The sequence below is a fragment of the Anomaloglossus baeobatrachus genome, chromosome 4, assembly GCF_048569485.1.
Source record: "Anomaloglossus baeobatrachus isolate aAnoBae1 chromosome 4, aAnoBae1.hap1, whole genome shotgun sequence".
NCBI classification, from domain to species: Eukaryota; Metazoa; Chordata; class Amphibia; order Anura; family Aromobatidae; genus Anomaloglossus; species Anomaloglossus baeobatrachus.
Genome location: NC_134356.1, coordinates 686173265 through 686191502, shown reverse-complemented (window position 1 = coordinate 686191502; position 18238 = coordinate 686173265). Strand labels below are relative to the sequence as shown.

Sequence of the window (18238 nt, the reverse complement as noted above, 5' to 3'; positions counted from 1 at the left end):
GCTGCTACAGGTATGATGTTGGTCATCGTTCCTGCGGCAGCACTCATCGCTATGTGTGACACCGCAGGAACGAGGAACCTCACCTTACCTGCCGCCGCCCGCAATGAGGAAGGAAGGAGGTGGGCGGGATGTTCGTCCCGCTCATCTCCGTCCCTCCGATTTGATTGGGTGGCCGCTTAGTGACGTTGCTGTGATGCTGAACGAACCGCCCCCTTAGAGACCTTTCGCCGGTCACAGCGACGTCACTAGGCAGGTAAGTAGTGTGACGGGTCCACGCGATTTTGTGCGCCACGGACAGCAATTTGCCCGTATCGCTCAAACGATGGGGGCGGGTACGCACGCTTGCAATCTCGCTAGCGGCCTTAAGAGTCTCACTTCAGGTTGTGGCATTGCAGGGAGGCAAGGTGCCCTCGCTCTCAGTGATTATGTGGCACAGGGGTCCCAGGATGCCGGGTCTTCTACTATCAGCTGTTGCCAGTAGATATGGGACACCATGTCTTCTGGTTCAGCTAGATGTTGGGAGGTTCCTTACAGGCAATCTTTCTCACCCCCCCTCCTTTGCCACTCTGAGTTAAAGGTGGAGATTGGGTCTTACCTTAGCAGCGTCAGCTGACCCAAGAGAGGGATATTTAAACCCATCCTCTAGGTCAGTCCTGATTATTTTCAGTTGTGCCTGGGTAATAAGGTTAGTAGTTTGTGTTTCTTCTGGTTGGTTTTCTGCTCTGGTCTTTTGGTTTTGGCTTTGTCTCTAGACTCCCCTAATACCTGTTAGTGGTTACTACTTTTCTTGCTGGTGTTGGAGCTTTGATCTGACTGTGACCTCTCTACCCAGCCACCCTGCTATTGTCACCTGGGAATGCCTCTACCAAAGTCCTCCCATCCAGTACCGGAAGGTGGGTGGAAAGTACCCTTTAAGGTATACAGTTGCGTGACGGCCAGTGCAAAGTGTGTCTGGCATACTGTGTTTGCTGGCTTGCAGTCCTATCATCCCATCACTACCTTGGCATTACAAAAGCACAAAAGACAATTATGAATTTGCATTTTTTTCCTAATTTCACTATACTTGAATTTTTTTACCGGGACATGGTATCTTAAAGTGAATGAAGTAAATGAAAACTATAATTTGTCTAGAACCCCCCCCCCAAAAAAAAACCCAAAACAAAACAAAAAAACAGTATATCTATGTCAATGAAAAAGTAAAATAGGTATGGAAATTGGAGGAAAAAATTAAAGAAAAAAAGATAAAAATTCCATAGTCTTTAAGGTATTATCTATATTGGGTCACCCACTCACACCGGGTTATAATCCCTTTGAGTTTAATCAGCAGACTCTAAACTCACAATGAAATAATCTGATAATACTAAAATCTTGCCACAAAAATACTTAATAAATTAACATTTTCTGTGACAGTCTATTTCTTTTTATATTCATTTGTTTCATTTGTTCTGTTCTATCTAATTTTAGGACTTCTGTGAGAATCTAATATATTTTCAAGTCAAATTTATTCAGTAATATCAAAAATTCTGAAAGGTTCCCCAACTTTCAAGCTTCCATTTATGTCTTTATTATTATAGAAATATAGCATACTTACAAGTGTAGCCTTTCTTTCACCCCTTCACGACCTATGACGTATGTGTACAGTAAGTCATAGGTCATGCCCCCCCCTTTGATACGGGTGCTCATGCTTTGCCAGCATCTTTCCCTTCACATGTCTCTGTCAGGAGAGCTAATGGTCATCTGATGACCCCTGTCTCTGTCAGGAGAGCTAATGGTCATCTGATGACCCCTGTCTCTGTCATGAGAGCTAATGGTCATCTGATGACCCCTGTCTCTGTCATGAGAGCTAATGGTCAGCTTGATGACCCTTGTCTTTGTAATGAGAGCTAATGGTCAGCTGATGACCCCTGTCTCTGTCATGAGAGCTAATAGTCAGCTGATGACTCCTGTCTCTGTCATGAGAGCTTATGGTCATCTCATGACCCCTGTCTCTGTCATGAGAGCTAATGGTCAGCTTGATGACTCCTGTCTCTGTCATGAGAGCTAATAGTCAGCTTGATGACTCCTGTCTCTGTCATGAGAGCTAATGGTCAGCTTGATGACTCCTGTCTCTGTAATGAGAGCTAATAGTCAGCTGATGACCCCTGTCTCTGTCATGAGAGCTTATGGTCATCTCATGACCCCTGTCTCTGTAATGAGAGCTAATGGTCAGCTTGATGACCCCTGTCTCTGTCATGAGAGCTAATGGTCAGCTTGATGACCCCTGTCTCTGTAATGAGAGCTAATGGTCGGCTGATGACCCTGGTCTCTGTCAGGAGAGCTAATGGTCAGCTGATGACCCCTGTCTCTGTCATGAGAGCTAATAGTCAGCTGACGACCCCTGTCTCGGTCATGAGAGCTTATGGTCGTCTGACAACCCCTGTCTCTGTAATAAGAGCTAATGGTCAGCTGACAACCCCTGTCTCTGTCATGAGAGCTAATAGTCATCTGAAGACCCCTGTCTCTGTAATGAGAGCTAATGGTCAGATGATGACTCCATTCTCTGTCATGAGACCTAATGGTCAGCTTGATGACCCCTGTCTCTGTAATGAGAGCTAATGGTCGGCTGATGACCCCGGTCTCTGTTAGGAGAGCTAATGGTCAGCTTGATGACCCCTCTCTCTGTCATGAGAGCTAATGGTCAGCTTGATGACCCCTGTCTCTGTAATGAGAGCTAATGGTCAGCTTGATGACCCCTGTCTCTGTAATGAGAGCTAATGGTCAGCTTGATGACCCCTGTCTCTGTCATGAGAGCTAATAGTCAGCTTGATGACCCCTGTCTCTGTAATGAGAGCTAATGGTCGACTGATGACCCCGGTCTCTGTCAGGTATGCTAATGGTCAGCTGATGACCCCTGTCTCTGTCATGAGAGCTAATAGTCAGCTGACGACCCCTGCCTCTGTCATGAGAGCTTATGGTCATCTGAAAACCCCTGTCTCTGTAATAAGAGCTAATGGTCAGCTGACAACCCCTGTCTCTGTCATGAGAGCTAATAGTCATCTGAAGACCCCTGTCTCTGTAATGAGAGCTAATGGTCAGATGATGACTCCATTCTCTGTCATGAGAGCTAATGGTCAGCTTGATGACCTCTGTCTCTGTAATGAGAGCAAATGGTCGGCTGATGACCCCGGTCTCTGTCAGGAGAGCTAATGGTCAGCTGATGACCCCTGTCTCTGTCATGAGAGCTTATGGTCATCTGACGACCCCTGTCTCTGTCATGAAAGCTAATAGTCAGCTGATCACCCCTGTCTCTGTCATGAGAGCTAATGGTCATCTGACGACCCCTGTCTCTGTAATGAGAGCTAATGGTCAGCTGATGACCCCTGTCTCTGTCATGAGAGCTAATAGTCAGCTGACGACCCCTGTCTCTGTCAAGAGAGCTAATGGTCAGCTGATGACCCCTGTCTCTTTCATGAGAGCTAATGGTCAGCTGATGATCCCTGTCTCTGTCATGAGAGCTAATGGTCAGCTTGATGACCCCTGTCTCTGTAATGAGAGCTAATGGTCGGCTGATGACCCCGGTCTCTGTCATGAGAGCTAATGGTCAGCTGACAACCCCTGTCTCAGTCATGAGAGCTAATAGTCATCTGAAGACCCCTGTCTCTGTCATGAGAAATAATGGCCAGCTGATGACCCCTGTCTCTATCATGAAAGCTAATGCTCAGCTGATGACTACTTTCTCTGTTATGACGAACTTCCTGGGAATGCCGACTGCGAGCAACATTCACAGGAGATCAGCATTTCTGCTATACAGAGCGGTGCTGACACTGATGCTGAAGCTGAGGTCTTGCTCTGTTCAGCAGAAACGATCAGAAGATTGCAGGTTCAATTCTTCTAAAGGGACTAGTAAAAACAATAAGGAGTGGGGAAAAAAAGTTTTAATAAACATAAATAACCCACAAAAGTTCAAATTACCCCCATTTTACCCCATTGACAAAAAATACACATATTTGGCATTGCTGCTTTCAGAAATGTCCAAACTATCAAAATTAAATTGATAGACAAAGAGCGACATTGCAATAAAATGCAAAAAGAGGTGATCAAAACATTGCATTTACCCAAGCATGACATATGTATAAATGTCATCTCATGCTGCAAAAAAATAAGCCATCACACATCCCCAAATTGAAAAAAAAGAACGTTACAGGACATTATTTTGAAAATTGTATCTCAACCTCTTACTGTAGAAATGTAAAAGCTTCTACTGAGTTGTTTTAAGAGTTAACTCACTGCATCAAGATATCTTTCCTGTATCTTAGTTTAAAATTGGTTACATCTATAGATCAGTTTATATGACTTGACAAATTAAATGGGAAAGGTCAACCTTAGCACACAGTTCATAGAATCATAGAATAGTAAAGTTGGAAGGAACCTCAAGGGCCATCAGGTCCAACCCCCTGCGAGTGCAGGCTTTCCTAAACCATCCCAGCTATATGTTTATCCAGTTTATGCTTAACTTTTACTAGTCAGTAATAGAGATGCAGAACACTTGTTCAGTCCTGAGTAAGCAAATGGAGAGCGTACAATATATTCATAAAAAAGAAGAAAATACGGCATGTACTGCAAAAAATCAAATCATATGCAATTAAAACGCTTTTATTTCAATCTAACAAAGAAAATGAAAAGAAAAAACTTGGGAACTGTGTTTGTATTTGCTGCAAAAAAGTTTTTTTTATAGAATAATTAAATCTATACACTCAAGTAAGGAAAAGCACACTGCTAGTTTTAAATATTGTACTTAGAGGTTTTCCACTACTAATGTGATTCCCTATCTTTTATTCTAACTCTTCCTAATTAACACTTTCCTAATATACTTCAGTTATGTATTCTGCTCCTGTAAGCTTATCTCTAAAAGGTTCATAACTAGCTTTGTTGTTATTGTAGCTTTAATCCTTTGACTGCAGACTGGAATTGGACCAACTAATCTGCTCACATCATTGGTAGGACGAGTCTGCTTCTCTCTGCCCAGATCACGCTTCACTCTCCTCCAGTGATGTGCCCTGCTCAGTTGGTCCAATTCTGGTCTGCCGCCAGAAGGATCAAAGCTACAACAATAAAGATATTTAGGAACCTCTTAGAGATGAACATACTGGAGCAGAGAAGGTAGCAGAAATATATTAGGAAACTGTTAGTTAGGAAGAGTTAGGATAAAAGAAAGGGGGTCAGATTAGTAGTAAAAAACCTCTTTAAATAAATAATTGGTAAACCTGTAGTATTATAATGTAAACCTTGGCACTGAAAGGATGAGTGTGGAAATTCTTGCTGCAAAGTGTGGTTTTATTATAATTCAGCACCAAAGAAAATACTTAAATTTGTCCAACTGTTCGACCACCTAGTAGTCTTTTTCAAGGACATCTGTGTAGGTAATAGATGGGAGTGTTGGAATAAAATGAAATCATGTGACATATGACTTACTATTTTTCCTACATTTTAAAAAAAAACAGTATTTTCTTTGGTGTTGAATTATAATAAAACTACATTTTGCAGCAAAAAATGTCCATATTTCGATTGGTCCAAGTCTGGTCTGCCACCAGAAGGATCAAAGATACTACAACAACAATAAAGGTATTTAGGAACCTCTTAAAGATAAGCATACTGGAGCATAGAAGGTAGCAGAAGTATTTTAGGAAACTGTTAGATGGGAAGAGTTAGGATAAAAGAAAAGGGGGTCACATTAGTAGTAGAAAACTTCTTTAAATAAAAGATTAGTAAACCTGTAGTATTATAATGTAAACTTTGGCACTGAAAAGATGAGTATGGAAAATTCAGCACCAAAGAAAATAATTACATTTGTCGAACTTATCCACCAACTAGTAGTCTTTTTCAAGAACATCTGTGTAGGTAATATATGGGAATGTTGGAATAAAATTAAATCATATGACATACGGCTAACTATTATTCCTACATTTTATTAATCTATATTTTCTTTGGTGTTGAATTATAATAAAACTACATTTTGCAGCAAAAAACTTCCATATTCATCTTTTTTGGTGCTGAGGATCATATTTTAGTAAAGCTAAATACTATCTCAAGCAAATGAAAGTTAAAAAAAAACAAGAAAATAACAAAAACTGAAAAAAAATTGTGATTCATCTCATCCACAATATGCTACAATATTCTGGCAAGAAACTTCAAATGAAAACTCTATAAAGCATCACTTTCCCCCTGAGAACATACAGCAAACAACGCAAAAATGTCTAAAAAAAATATGTAAGCTACTTTTAAGTATATGTTGTAAATTTTCGAAACAAAGTGACCCGACGTCACAAAAGAAATGATCAATGGTATTCTGACCCCAAAACTCCAGCTGCCAAATAAAAATTATCTCAAAAGATAAAAAAAAGTTCAGAAACCTAGAGCCAAGAACCATTTTGATGCAAAAATGAGGTTGCACTATAGAATTGTAGTGCATTGGGCTACAAATGGCCAAGTATCGATCATAGGACATTATGGTTAGGAGAAAACCCTGGATGAAACCAAACGTGAACAACACGTGGAGTTGGATGATGCAGCTCCTCACTGGTACCTCCTTCATATCCAGTATTATTATATTCATCATCAGGGGTATAATGGTCGTGGTTGTGAGGATGTCGGCTACAGCTAGATGCTTGAGAAAGATGAACATTGGGATATTGAGGTTGTGTTTGGTGGACACCAACACTATAATAAGAAGGTTTCCCTTTATTATCACCAGGTAAGAGAAGAGTAGAAGGATGAAGAGTAGAAATTTGTATTTATATCGACATTTAAATCCAAGGAGAAGGAACTCTGTGACTTCTGTCTGGTTTCCGACACACATCTTTAGAGAGTAGAAAAAAAACAATAGAAATTGATTGGAGTCTTCTTCTTGTAATAAAGGGGATTATGTGAGTGAAAAAAATTAATAAAATTATATAATATTGTATAATAAAGGCAGCCAGAGGTCACGCGTGCGCAGATGGGAGCTTGAGCTGAGAGTTCCATCTGCGCACGAGCAGACTCTAGGCACCATTATTTGACAAAGCCCTCACCGTCGACAACTTTAGAATGGCCGGTACCTTACCTCTCGTCGAGAAGAGCGGCGCCACATAGAACAGAGCCGTGCCAAGCTGCGGTAAACAAAACAGTGGCACTGCAAAGCAGATCCACCCCGCACAGAGCAGAGCAGCCCCACACGGAGCAGCCGCAGTGAGCAGAGCAGCCCCACACAGAGCAGAGCCGCACCGCACAGAGCAGCCCAGCACAGAGCAGAAGTGTGCCACAAAAAGCAAAGTCGCCCCTCAGAGAGCAGAGCTGTGGCGAGCAGAGTAGCCCCACACGGAGCAGAGCTGTGCCGACCAGAGACGCGCAGAACAGCCCCGCAGAGAGCAGAGCTGCCCTGCAGAGCAGAGTGAGCCGCACAGAGCCGAGCCCTGCCGCACAATGCAAAGCGAGACGTACAGAGCAGCCCTGTGCCAAGCAGAGCATCCCTGCACTGAGCAGCACCGCGCTGCACAGAGCAGAGCCATGGTGAGCAGAACAGCTCTGCACAGAGCAGAGCCACGGCGAGCAGAACAGCTCCACCCAAGGTGGGTAGTTGTCACAAATACCAGATGCAGAGAAAACAGGGGACACAAAAAAGGCAGCTCATGGGAAAAAAAGATGGGCAGTTGTCACACATACCTGTAAAAAAACCAGACACGATGATTAGATAATGGAGAGTAGAGATGATGAATGAATAAGTGCATAATATAGAATTCAGCCTAATTCATTATCTGCACACTTATAGATCCACACTTAGTGATCCACACGCTGACAGCTCAGGTGTTACAGCTCTCCACAGGTAGAGCTAAGCCGCAGGGAGGATGTTGGTGGTAGTAGTCTATGGCGCCGGAGCACAGAGGAGACGGCGCTGGTAGAAATGGGACAACACAGAGGGTGCAATTCTAGTTCTTTTACTCACTGAAAGCACACTGCCATTGGAGTACCGGGCTACGCTGAGATGGGCTTTAGCCAATTCCGGATACTCCAGAAGTCACGGCCGGTGTTTTCTTCTGTGCATCTCCTTTCGACAGTTTCCTTCCACTCCAGCTCCTGGGCGGTGGAACGGTTCACGGTAGAGATGAGCCATCCCCCTAGTGTTCGAGTTTGGTTCGGTTCATCGAACGGCGGGTGTGTTCGGCGAATGTTCGACGAACACCTTCGAACCCCATTGAAAACAATGGCAGGCAAGCATAAACACATACAAACACATTATACATGTACACATACAGTTAATAACATTGCCATTATACTTACAGGTCCCCGCGATGCGTCCTGCAGACTCTGTCTCCCGCCGCTTCTTCTTCCTATCATCGCTGCGCCCTCCCGGTAACTAGCACTGATGATAGGACCTTCCGTAACGTCGTCATAGCATGTGACCAGTCACATGTGTATTATCTCATTGGCTACAGACTGGTCACATGGCTACTACATAAGGATAAGACTGCACATCAAAGTTAGATAATAGTATAATGCTATAAGCATACCGAAAAACATTGAAGCATACAATGAAAAATGCCACTTGCTAACTTGAATGTGTGAATAATGAAATGCATACTTGCCATGAAGATTAGGAAAAAGGAGATATTTAGCAATCGCATTGATCAATGTAACTGAGCACCAAAGCCTCGTCAAGGTATCATAGTATCATAGTTTTTAAGGTTGAAGGGAGACTCTAAGTCCATCTAGTTCAGCCCGTAGCCTAACATGTTGATCCAGAGGAAGGCAAAATAAACCCAATGTGGCAAACAAGCTCCAATGGGGAAAAAAAATTCTTCTTGACTCCACATACGGCAATCAGACTAGTTCCCTGGATCAACACCCTGTCATAAAATCTAATATAAGGTATATCTAAGGTATATCTCTATATTGGGGTCCCTAGCTCTATGACCCTAACTTTGTGTCATCTCATTACAATTAAAAACTGCTGCGTGTGGAGAGGGGTAACCAAGGACTTTCTTATATAGGAGATGAAAAAAACAAGGCTGAAAGGAGCGGAGCTGTGTTCACATTCAGGAAAAAAAACAAACAAACTTCATAATACTAAATAGGATACCCCTCTCCACACACAGCAGTTTTTAATTGCAATGAGATAACACACAGTTAGGGTCCTAGAGCTAGGGACCCCAATATAGAGATATACCTTGACGAGGTTTTGGGGCTCAGTTACATTGATCAATGCGATTGCTAAATATCTCCTTTTTCCTAATATTCATGGCAGGTATGCATTTCATTATTCACACATTCAAGTTAGCAAGTGGCATTTTTCATTGTATGCTTCAATGTTTTTCGGTATGCTTATAGCATTATACTATTATCTAATTTTGATGTGCAGCCTTATCCTTATGTACTATATATTTTTTTGGCTTGCACTCATAATATATATAAGTGCTCACTTCAGTTATCCTATTTAGTATTATGGTCACATGGCTAGACGTCATGCTAAGTCCTGTCAGTGCATCTCTCCGGTACGCGGTGCTCGTTTGAGCGTCTCCGTGTACCGGCGAGATGCTTGGGCACATGCTTGGCACCCCGTTCCTTCATGTCAGTGCTCTTTACACAGTCAGCCCACATGCAAGGACTGGATGCCACAGCCGGTGAATAGCGGCACCGGGAATCAGGTGATCGGAGATCACGGTTGCTATAGTAACCCGCCTGTCAGATTACTATTTCAATGGTGGCAGCGGTGACGTCACCGCTTACAACCCGCAGCCTCTGCTCACTCACTGAGTGATTACACTGCACGGGAGCAGCAGAGTATTCCTCCCATGTAGTGCTGTCTGATGTAGCAGAGCTGCATGGGTTGAAGGAGAAAGAAGACAAAAGTCCAGGATCATGGAGGGATGAGAGGGAGTAATAAACATGGAGTCTCTAAGTATGTCTGTGTATTTATTTCTATTAAAGTATTTTTTCTCTGTGTGGTGTCTTTGTTTTACCCCTTTATTGGAGATTCTTAATGGCCGGGTCAAACTTGCCTGACATTAAGAATCTCTGGCTTAATACTAGCTAGTAAAACAAAGCTAGTATTAACCCTTTATTACCCAGTGAGCCACCCGGCATCAGGGCTGCAGAAGAGTTGGATACAGCGCCAGATGATGGCGCTTCTATGAAAGCTCCATTTTCTGGGGCGGCTGTGAACTGCAATTCACAGTAGAGGGGCCCAGAAAGCTCGGGCCAACCTATCCTGCAGATTCCAATCCCCAGCTGCCTAGTTGTACCCGACTGGACACAAAAATGGGGTGAAACCTACGTCAATTTTTTTTAATTATTTCATGAAATTCATGAAATAATTAAAAAAAGGCTTCCCTATATTTTTAGTTCCCAGCCGGGTACAAATAGGCAACTGGGGGTTGGGGGCAGCCGTACCTGCCTGCTGTACCCGGCTAGCATACAAAAATATGGTGAAGCCCACGTCATTTTTTTGGTGGGCAAAAAACTCCTGCATACAGTCCTGGATGGAGTATGCTGAGCCTTATAGTTCTGCAGCTGCTCTCCTGCATACACTGGTGAATGGAGAATGGTGAGCCTTGTAGTTCTGCTCCCCCTGTCCCCTGTCTCTCCCTCCAGCATACAGTCCTGGATTCAGCATGCTGAGTCTTGTAGTTCTGCAGTTGCTGTCTGCTCTCCTGCATACACTAGTGGATGAAGTATGCTGAGCCTTGTAGTTTTGCTCCCCCTGCCTCTCCCTCCAGCATACAGTCCTGGATGGAGGATGCTTGGCCTTGTAGTTCTGCAGCTGCTGTCTCCTCTCCTCCATACAGACAAACAGCAGAACTACAAGGCTCAGCATACTCCATCCGGGACTGTATGCAGGAGTTTTTTGCCCCCCCCAAAAAATATTACGTGGGTTTGCCATATTTTTGTATGCTAGCCAAGTACAGCAGGCAGCTACGGGCTGCCCCCAACCCCCAGCTGCCTATTTGTACCCAGATGGGAACCAAAAATATAGGGAAGCCCTTTTTTTTTAAATTATTTCACGAATTTCAGGAAATAATTAAAAAATAAAAAAAAAATGACATGGGCTTTGCCTAATTTTTCTGTGCAACCAGGTACAACTAGGCAGCTGGGGATTGGAATCCGCAGCGCAGGGTACCGAAGCTTTCTGGGCACAACTGCTGCGAATTGCAGTATGCAACCGCCCCAGAAAATGGCGCTTTCATTGAAGCGCCATCTTCTGGCACTGTATCCAACTCTTCCAGCTGCCTTGGTGTTCGGTGGCTCGCTGTGTAATAATATACAGCTAGCCCTGACCCCATTATCAACTGGCCCAAAGCGCCACCATGAATTTCTAGTACAGATAAAAAAAACACAACACACAGAAAAATATTTTTATTAGAAATAAAACACAACACAATTAGTGACTCCATCTTTATTGAAAAAAAGAATTTCCCTCCGCAGTAATCCTGGGTCAAGGGTCCCGCGCTGTCCAATCCGGATCCTATATTATTATGTGTCAGGTTCAAGGGCCTGAATCACATGACACAGCAGCTGATTGCATAAACGGCTTTTATACAATCAGCTGATGCATCAGTGCAAAAAAAACCAAAAACTACATACTTCTGTGCAGACTCCTGTCCGACAGCATCAGCTGGTAGTTTAGCCGACTGGACGGTAAAAAGCCGGCCTAACTGCTCGACTTATAGTGTCAGTTGATTCCGTCAGGTTACCACATCAGGTGCTCATTGCCAGGTCTGAGAGAGAGCGAGAGGAGAGAGAGAAGGGAGGAGAGAGGGACAAAGAAGAGAAAGAGAGAAAAGAGAGAGAAAAGAGAGAGAGAAGAGAGAGAGAGGAGAGAGAGGAGAGAGAGGAGAGAGACAAGAGAGAGAGGAGAGAGAGGAGAGAGAGGAGAGGGTAGGGAGAGAGATAGGAGAGAGAGAAGAGTGAGTGAAGAGAGAGAGAAGAGAGAGAAGAATGAGACAGAGAAAAGAGAGAGAGGAGAGAGAGAAGAGAGAGAGGAGAGAGGAGAGAGAGAGGAGAGAGGAGAGAGAGAGAGGAGAGAGAGAGAGGAGAGGGAGAGGAGAGAGAGAGGAGAGAGAGGAAAGAGAGAAGAGAGAGGAAAGAGAGGAGAGAGAGAAGAGAGAGAGGAGAGAGAGACAAAAGAGAGAGAGGAGAGAGAGGAGATAGCAATGCAACCTCATTTCGTGAACTGCTCCGATTTTAGAGGTGTGTCCAGCGGCTCACAGCTGATGTCCGGCTCCTCCCCTCAGTGCAGAATTAAATTAAATTATAATTTTAAATAAATAATAATTATAATGTAAAATTATAAATAAATTAAATTCTTTACCAGGATGACCAGGACCCTAACTCGTGAACTAATTCTCTTTAGGCAGTAGCTCTACCCATTGAGCCACTGCCAGTAATGAAAAGCATAGGAAGATTTGGTAAGCTTAACCTCTGTATTGCAGTAGAGAGTCCAGAAGAAGCTACAAAGATGAGAGAGAGAGATGAGAGAGAGGAGAGAGAGGAGAAAGAAGAGAGAGAGCAGAGAGAGAGAAAAACAACAGAGAGAAGAGAGAGGGGAGAGAGACGAGAAGGGAGGGAGAGACAGGAGAGAGAGGAGAGAGGAGTGAGAAGAGAGAGAAGAGAGAGGAGAAAAGAGAAAGGAGAGAAAGAAGAGAGAGAAGAGAGAGGAGAGAGAGGAGAGAGTGAGAGAGAAGAGTGAGAGACGAGTGAGAAAGAGGAGAGAGATAGGAGAGAGAGAAGAGGGAGAAGAGAGAGAGCAGAAAGGAGAGAGAGAGAGAGGAGAGAGGAGAGAGAGAGGAGAGAAAGAGAGAGGGGAGAGAGAGGAGAGAAAGAGAGAGAAGAGAGAGAGGGGAGAGAGAGAGATGAGAGAGAAAGAAGAGAGGGGAGAGAGAGAGGAGATAGAAAGAAGAGATAGTAGGGAGAGAGAGAGGAGAGAGAAAGAAGAGATAGTAGAGAGAGAGGAGAGAGAGAGGGGAGAGAGGGGAGAGAAATGAGAGAGGGAGAAAGAGGAGAGAGAGGAGAGAGAGAGAGGAGAGAGAGGGGAGAGAGAGAGAGGAGAGAGAGAGAGGGGAGAGAGTAGAGAGAGCAGAGAGAGATAGGAGAGAGAGAAGAGAGGAAGAAAAGAGAAGGGAGAAGAGAGAGAGGAGAGAGAGAAGAGAAAGAGAAGAGATAGAGAGGAGAGAGAGAGAAGAGATAGGGAAGAGAGAGGGGAGAGAGAGAGAGACACGCAGGCACTACCACCCCCATCATCATCACTGCATACACATGCACTACCGCCCCCATCATTATCCTCGCACACACGCAGGCACTACCTGGGTGTAGTCTCCGGTGACAGCGCGGCTCACTTCAGTTGCTGCGTGGAGCTGACACAGAGTGCTCATGTTCTATGGCGCTCCCTGTCAGCTTGATGTAGCAGTGCTGAAAGCATTGTGTGGATTATATTGGACCTGGATGAGTGTTTGGGGATTATTAAACTGATAAAAGAGGGGTTTTTTTTGTCTTTTATTCCAAATAAAGGATTTTTCGTTGTGTGGGTTTATTTACTTTCACTACTGGTTAATCAAGGAAGGTATCTTGGGGAGACGCCCATCATGATTAACCTAACCTTATTACCCCGATTGCCATCGCACCAGGGCAATTCGGGATGAGCCGGGAAGAGTCCCGGGACTGTCGCATCTAATGGATGCGGCAATTCCGGGCGGCTGCTAGCTGATATTGTTAGGGTGGTGGGCTCCCCATAACGTGGCGCTCTCCATCCCGACAATACCAGCCTCCAGCCGTGTGGCTTTATCTTGGCTGGTATCAAAATCGGGGGGAACTGCAGTGGTTTTTTTTTTTATTATTATTTATTTATTTTACTGCACGATATAGACCCGCCCGCCGGCGGCTGTGATTTGTTGCAGTGAGACAGCTGTCACTCATCGTGGGGGCGTGTCTGACTGCAACCAATCATGGGCGCCGGTGGGCGGGGAAAGCAGGGAATACCAGATTGAATAATGAGCGGCAGCCATTTTCAAAAGAGGAAAAGCCGCCGGAGCTTTGTGACAGCCGTGCACCGCCGCGCCCGTGATCATTGAGTAGGAAAGAGAGAGGGATTGTGCTGGGGACACAGGGCACATGCAGATACGCAACATGCGCACATAGCCTTACTGTGAAAAGCAACGCTTTTGGTAATCGAACCGTTATCGAACGGTAACTCGAACTGTCGAACGTGAAGTAAATTGTTCGAGTTCATCAAACGACTCACCGCCCAAAATCACTCGACTTTGAAATTTGCGAGCGGTTCTATTCGAACATTGCTCATCTCTACTCACGGGTGCCTTCTGCACTCCCCACAAACCCTGGGATTGCCCTTCTTTCCTAACAACTCGGGCTGAGCCTTCTGCTCCGGATCACGGGTCCCAAAAAGTCTGTGTCTCTCTTATTCACCTACTGCATGCGACCTTGCACTTGCTGCGCCCAGAACCCACTGACTAATGTGTGAGATGGCTCCTAACTACCCCTGTTGGTGCCCTGCCTCCCGAGTTCCTGAACCAGTAGGTAAGAGGTCCCATACCTCATGATGGCCACCCCAGCACCTACCCTAGCCCAGTCCTAGTGGAAGAGCTGTCCTGTTATTTGTTGGTTGAGTGTGTTGTTGGTTTACCGGTGACAACCGGTGACAATCTTCTCCATATCCGAGATGAATATTGCACCTCGGGTGAGGTGCAGTACCCTGTGGCATCTTAAGCCTTAGGGGTGCCACAATTCCCCCCCTCCAATTTTCCCATAGTGTGTTTGGACAGCAGGGAAGTATGGACCCTGCAACCTACAGGATGGCTCCTAGCATTTTCATTTGAAAAATCAAGAAATGCATGAGTGACAGGGGTAGACCTCTTGCTCCCAAAATAGGCTGACAGCAGGACAGTGGCATCAATTGCCCCCCCATTTCCCCATATTGTATTTGCACAGCAGGGAAGTATGGTCAATGCAACACACAAGATGTGCCTTGGCATTTTCGTTTTAAAATGTGAGCCCACAGTGACCATGCCTTCTGCAACAGTGGTTCAGGCCTAAATAGTGCCAATAAAATGTTTGTACAACCATGTTGAGCACATAAGCCAAGCAGTGCACATGTGATTTTGCCCAGGTGTAATGCCACCATTAGGTTTACGTCATTATGGCACACAGACTTCCCTTGCTCCAGGTTTAGTGGAGACAGCCGTTGATCAAACTAGGCCTAGATAGTGGTTCACCACTCTGCAACTTCCCGACTGTGTTCTTTAATGCATATTAATTTAGGCAGTAACTGATTGCATTGACGTACTGATAGCATGTGGCCTGGAGTTTTCATTTTAAAAATCAAGTGATACATGAGAGGCGTAGGCTAAGCTTCTTGCTTCCAGAATCCTGGCAATACAGACAAAACACAACTGGGAGACTCATCTTTGGTCTTGAAATTTAAAAATGTTGCAGGCAGACAGCAGGACAGAGACATCATTTGCACCACCCCTGTTTCCCCATAATGGCTTTGCACATCAGGGAAATATGGTTCATGCAACACACGGGATGTGGCCTGCATTTAAATTTTTAGACATGAAAAGTGGGATGAGTAACAGGATTAGACCTCTTGCTCCCATAGTTCAGCCAGTACAGACAAGACACATCCTGGAGACACAAATTGGAGTCTTGATATTTAAAAACATTGCAGGCAGACCACAGGACAGAAGGTCAGTGGCATCAATTTCCCATATTTCTCCATAGTGGCTTTGCAAATCAGGGAGTTATTATCCATGTAACACATAGGATGTGGCCTGGCATTTAAATTTTTAAAAATAAAAAGTGGGATGAGTGACAGGATTAGGCATCTTGCTCCCACACCTCACCATGAGTACATACTCACTTCTTCTTATTCCCCCACTGCTCTGGTCTCCTCAGCATGTCCACTGTTCTGCCACTCCGCTCAGCTCAGCACAGCAGGGGCACAATAGCTATGTCATAGCGTTCTGTGCTGAGCTGTCAGAACGCAGATACAGCAGGAGAATGATGAGAGAGTCAGTGCACGACTCCCTCTCTCGTCATTGCTTTCAATTGTATCAGCAACTGAGAAGACGATACAATTGAAAGTATGATCCTCAGCGGGCCCCATAGCGGTCATGTGACCTGCTGCCATTGGTGGTAGGCCCCTGGCTGCAGATTGCGAGTGTGCTCCCCTGGCGGTCCAGGGCCCTGAGGCCACATTATTACTAAAAAAATATATAATAAAAGGTTTTCTATAACTAAAAATATACACAGAAAAAAGTATTTAATAAAATATATAATTTTTAATAACATGCATATAAAAAGCAACAGCCTCCACATAATATATATCTCCGTGTATGAAACAATTTAGAGTTTAGATAAATACCTTTCACTTAAGTAGCAATAAATTCGCTTAAAAAAGAGGAATTTGAAAAAAAAAAAGAACATATGACGTACTGCAAAAAAATGGTCTCATTCAATCATCTTATTCATGGTATGCTGTGAATGTTCTGCCAGAAAGATCGAGAAGAAATATCTACTGCTCCTCCTTTTTCCCTTTGTAGACGTAAAGTTCACAGGGTAGACTGGCTCATGAATATATGTCAGCTGAACTTATGTATATCCTTTACATTTTCTAATCATTTCATCAAGGGTTTTCTTGATCTCCTTGTTCCTCAGGCTGTATATGATGGGGTTCATCATTGGAGTGACCACAATAAACAGCAGAGATAAAAACTTGTTTATGGTCAATGAACTGTCAGCTGATGGCGCGATGTAGATCACAAAGAGGGTTCCATAGTAGATACACACGGTGGTGAGATGAGAGCTGCAGGTGGAGAAGGCTTTTGTCCATCCACTTGTGGATGAAAGGGTCAATATGGTGAAGAAAATACTCAAGTAGCTGATAAGAATTAAAGCAAAAGGGGTAACAGCTCCAAAGATACCAATTATAAAATCAACCAAAGTCAATAGGTAAGTGTCTGAGGTAGTCAATTGAAGAAGTTGCCCGAAGTCACAGAAAAAATGATCAATGGCATTCTGACCACAAAACTCCAGCTGCCAAACCATTATTACCTCAAAAGCTAAAATAAAGTTCAAGATCCAGGAGCAAAGAACCATCTTGAGACAAACATGAGGTTGCATTATGGAACTGTAGTGCATCGGACTACAAATGGCCAAGTATCGATCATAGGACATTATAGTTAGCAGAAAACCCTGGATGTAGCCAAAAATATAGGCCACGTTGAGATGGATGATGCAACTCTTCATCGGTACTTCCTTCATATTAAATAGTATTATATGTAGCATCATGGGCACAATGCTCGTAGGTGAGAGAATGTCGGCTATAGCTAGATGCTTGAGAAAGATGAACATTGGGACATTCAGGTTGTAGTTGGTGGACACCAACACAATAATAAGAAGGTTTCCATTGATTATCACCAGGTAAGAAAAGAGTAGAAGGATGAAAAACAGAAAGTTGTATTTATATAGACCTTTAAATCCAAGAAGCAGGAACTCTGTGACTTCGGTCTCATTGCCATAACACATTTTTAATGAGTATACTAAAAGCAAGAACAACTGATTAATTGATGAAGAAAAGCCTTGTAGACAGATAGAGACAATGGTGATCAATGGTGATAAAAAAACACATGGAGCTGTGCCTCACAATATTAAGTTATAAGACTATGGTAGTCCGTACTTTGTATTTTAGATAGTAACCAAGTAGCTGTGGGACCATGTGAATCTTGGTGGACACTGAGATCACATTCATTAGCAAATCGTTGATACATATGATTTAAGCAGCATGAAATATTCCTCCCATTTCATACAAAGTAAGAGAACGTAATGTAATATCTAATTTTATATTTTCAGCAACAATATAGGAAGTTCTCAGAGACTTAAGAGTTGATGACCACATGTGATCAGATCAGGAGTAATTGGAATTCGCCTGTTGGAATTGAAAAGAATTGTTTGAGTAATTATTCTCTGCAAATGTAATATCTCATTTTGCATTTTTGGGTCTCTACACCGCAGAGCATAATAATAATAAAAAACAAAAAAACTCATTATACTCATCCCACAGCTCTACTGTCCAGTTCCTCAACTCCTCACTGTCACAGGTCCAGTCCTTGTTGCAGCTTCTGACTCCTGCCATGACTGCTAAAGTCCTAAGGACTCTCACACTGAGTAAGGAACTCAAGTTCTGATGAGGCCGGGGAAGGTTAACAGCAAATACAAA

At 43.8% G+C, this 18238-nt stretch overlaps 1 protein-coding gene across 1 annotated transcript; it reads right to left on the bottom strand.

The window, feature by feature from the left end:
* Positions 1-16611: 16611 nt before the first annotated feature.
* LOC142302850 (olfactory receptor 1500-like) lies at positions 16612-17547 on the bottom strand. Its single transcript, XM_075343958.1, has one exon. It carries the CDS (start codon positions 17545-17547, stop codon positions 16612-16614), a length of 936 nt encoding a protein of 311 aa, XP_075200073.1.
* Positions 17548-18238: the final 691 nt, after the last annotated feature.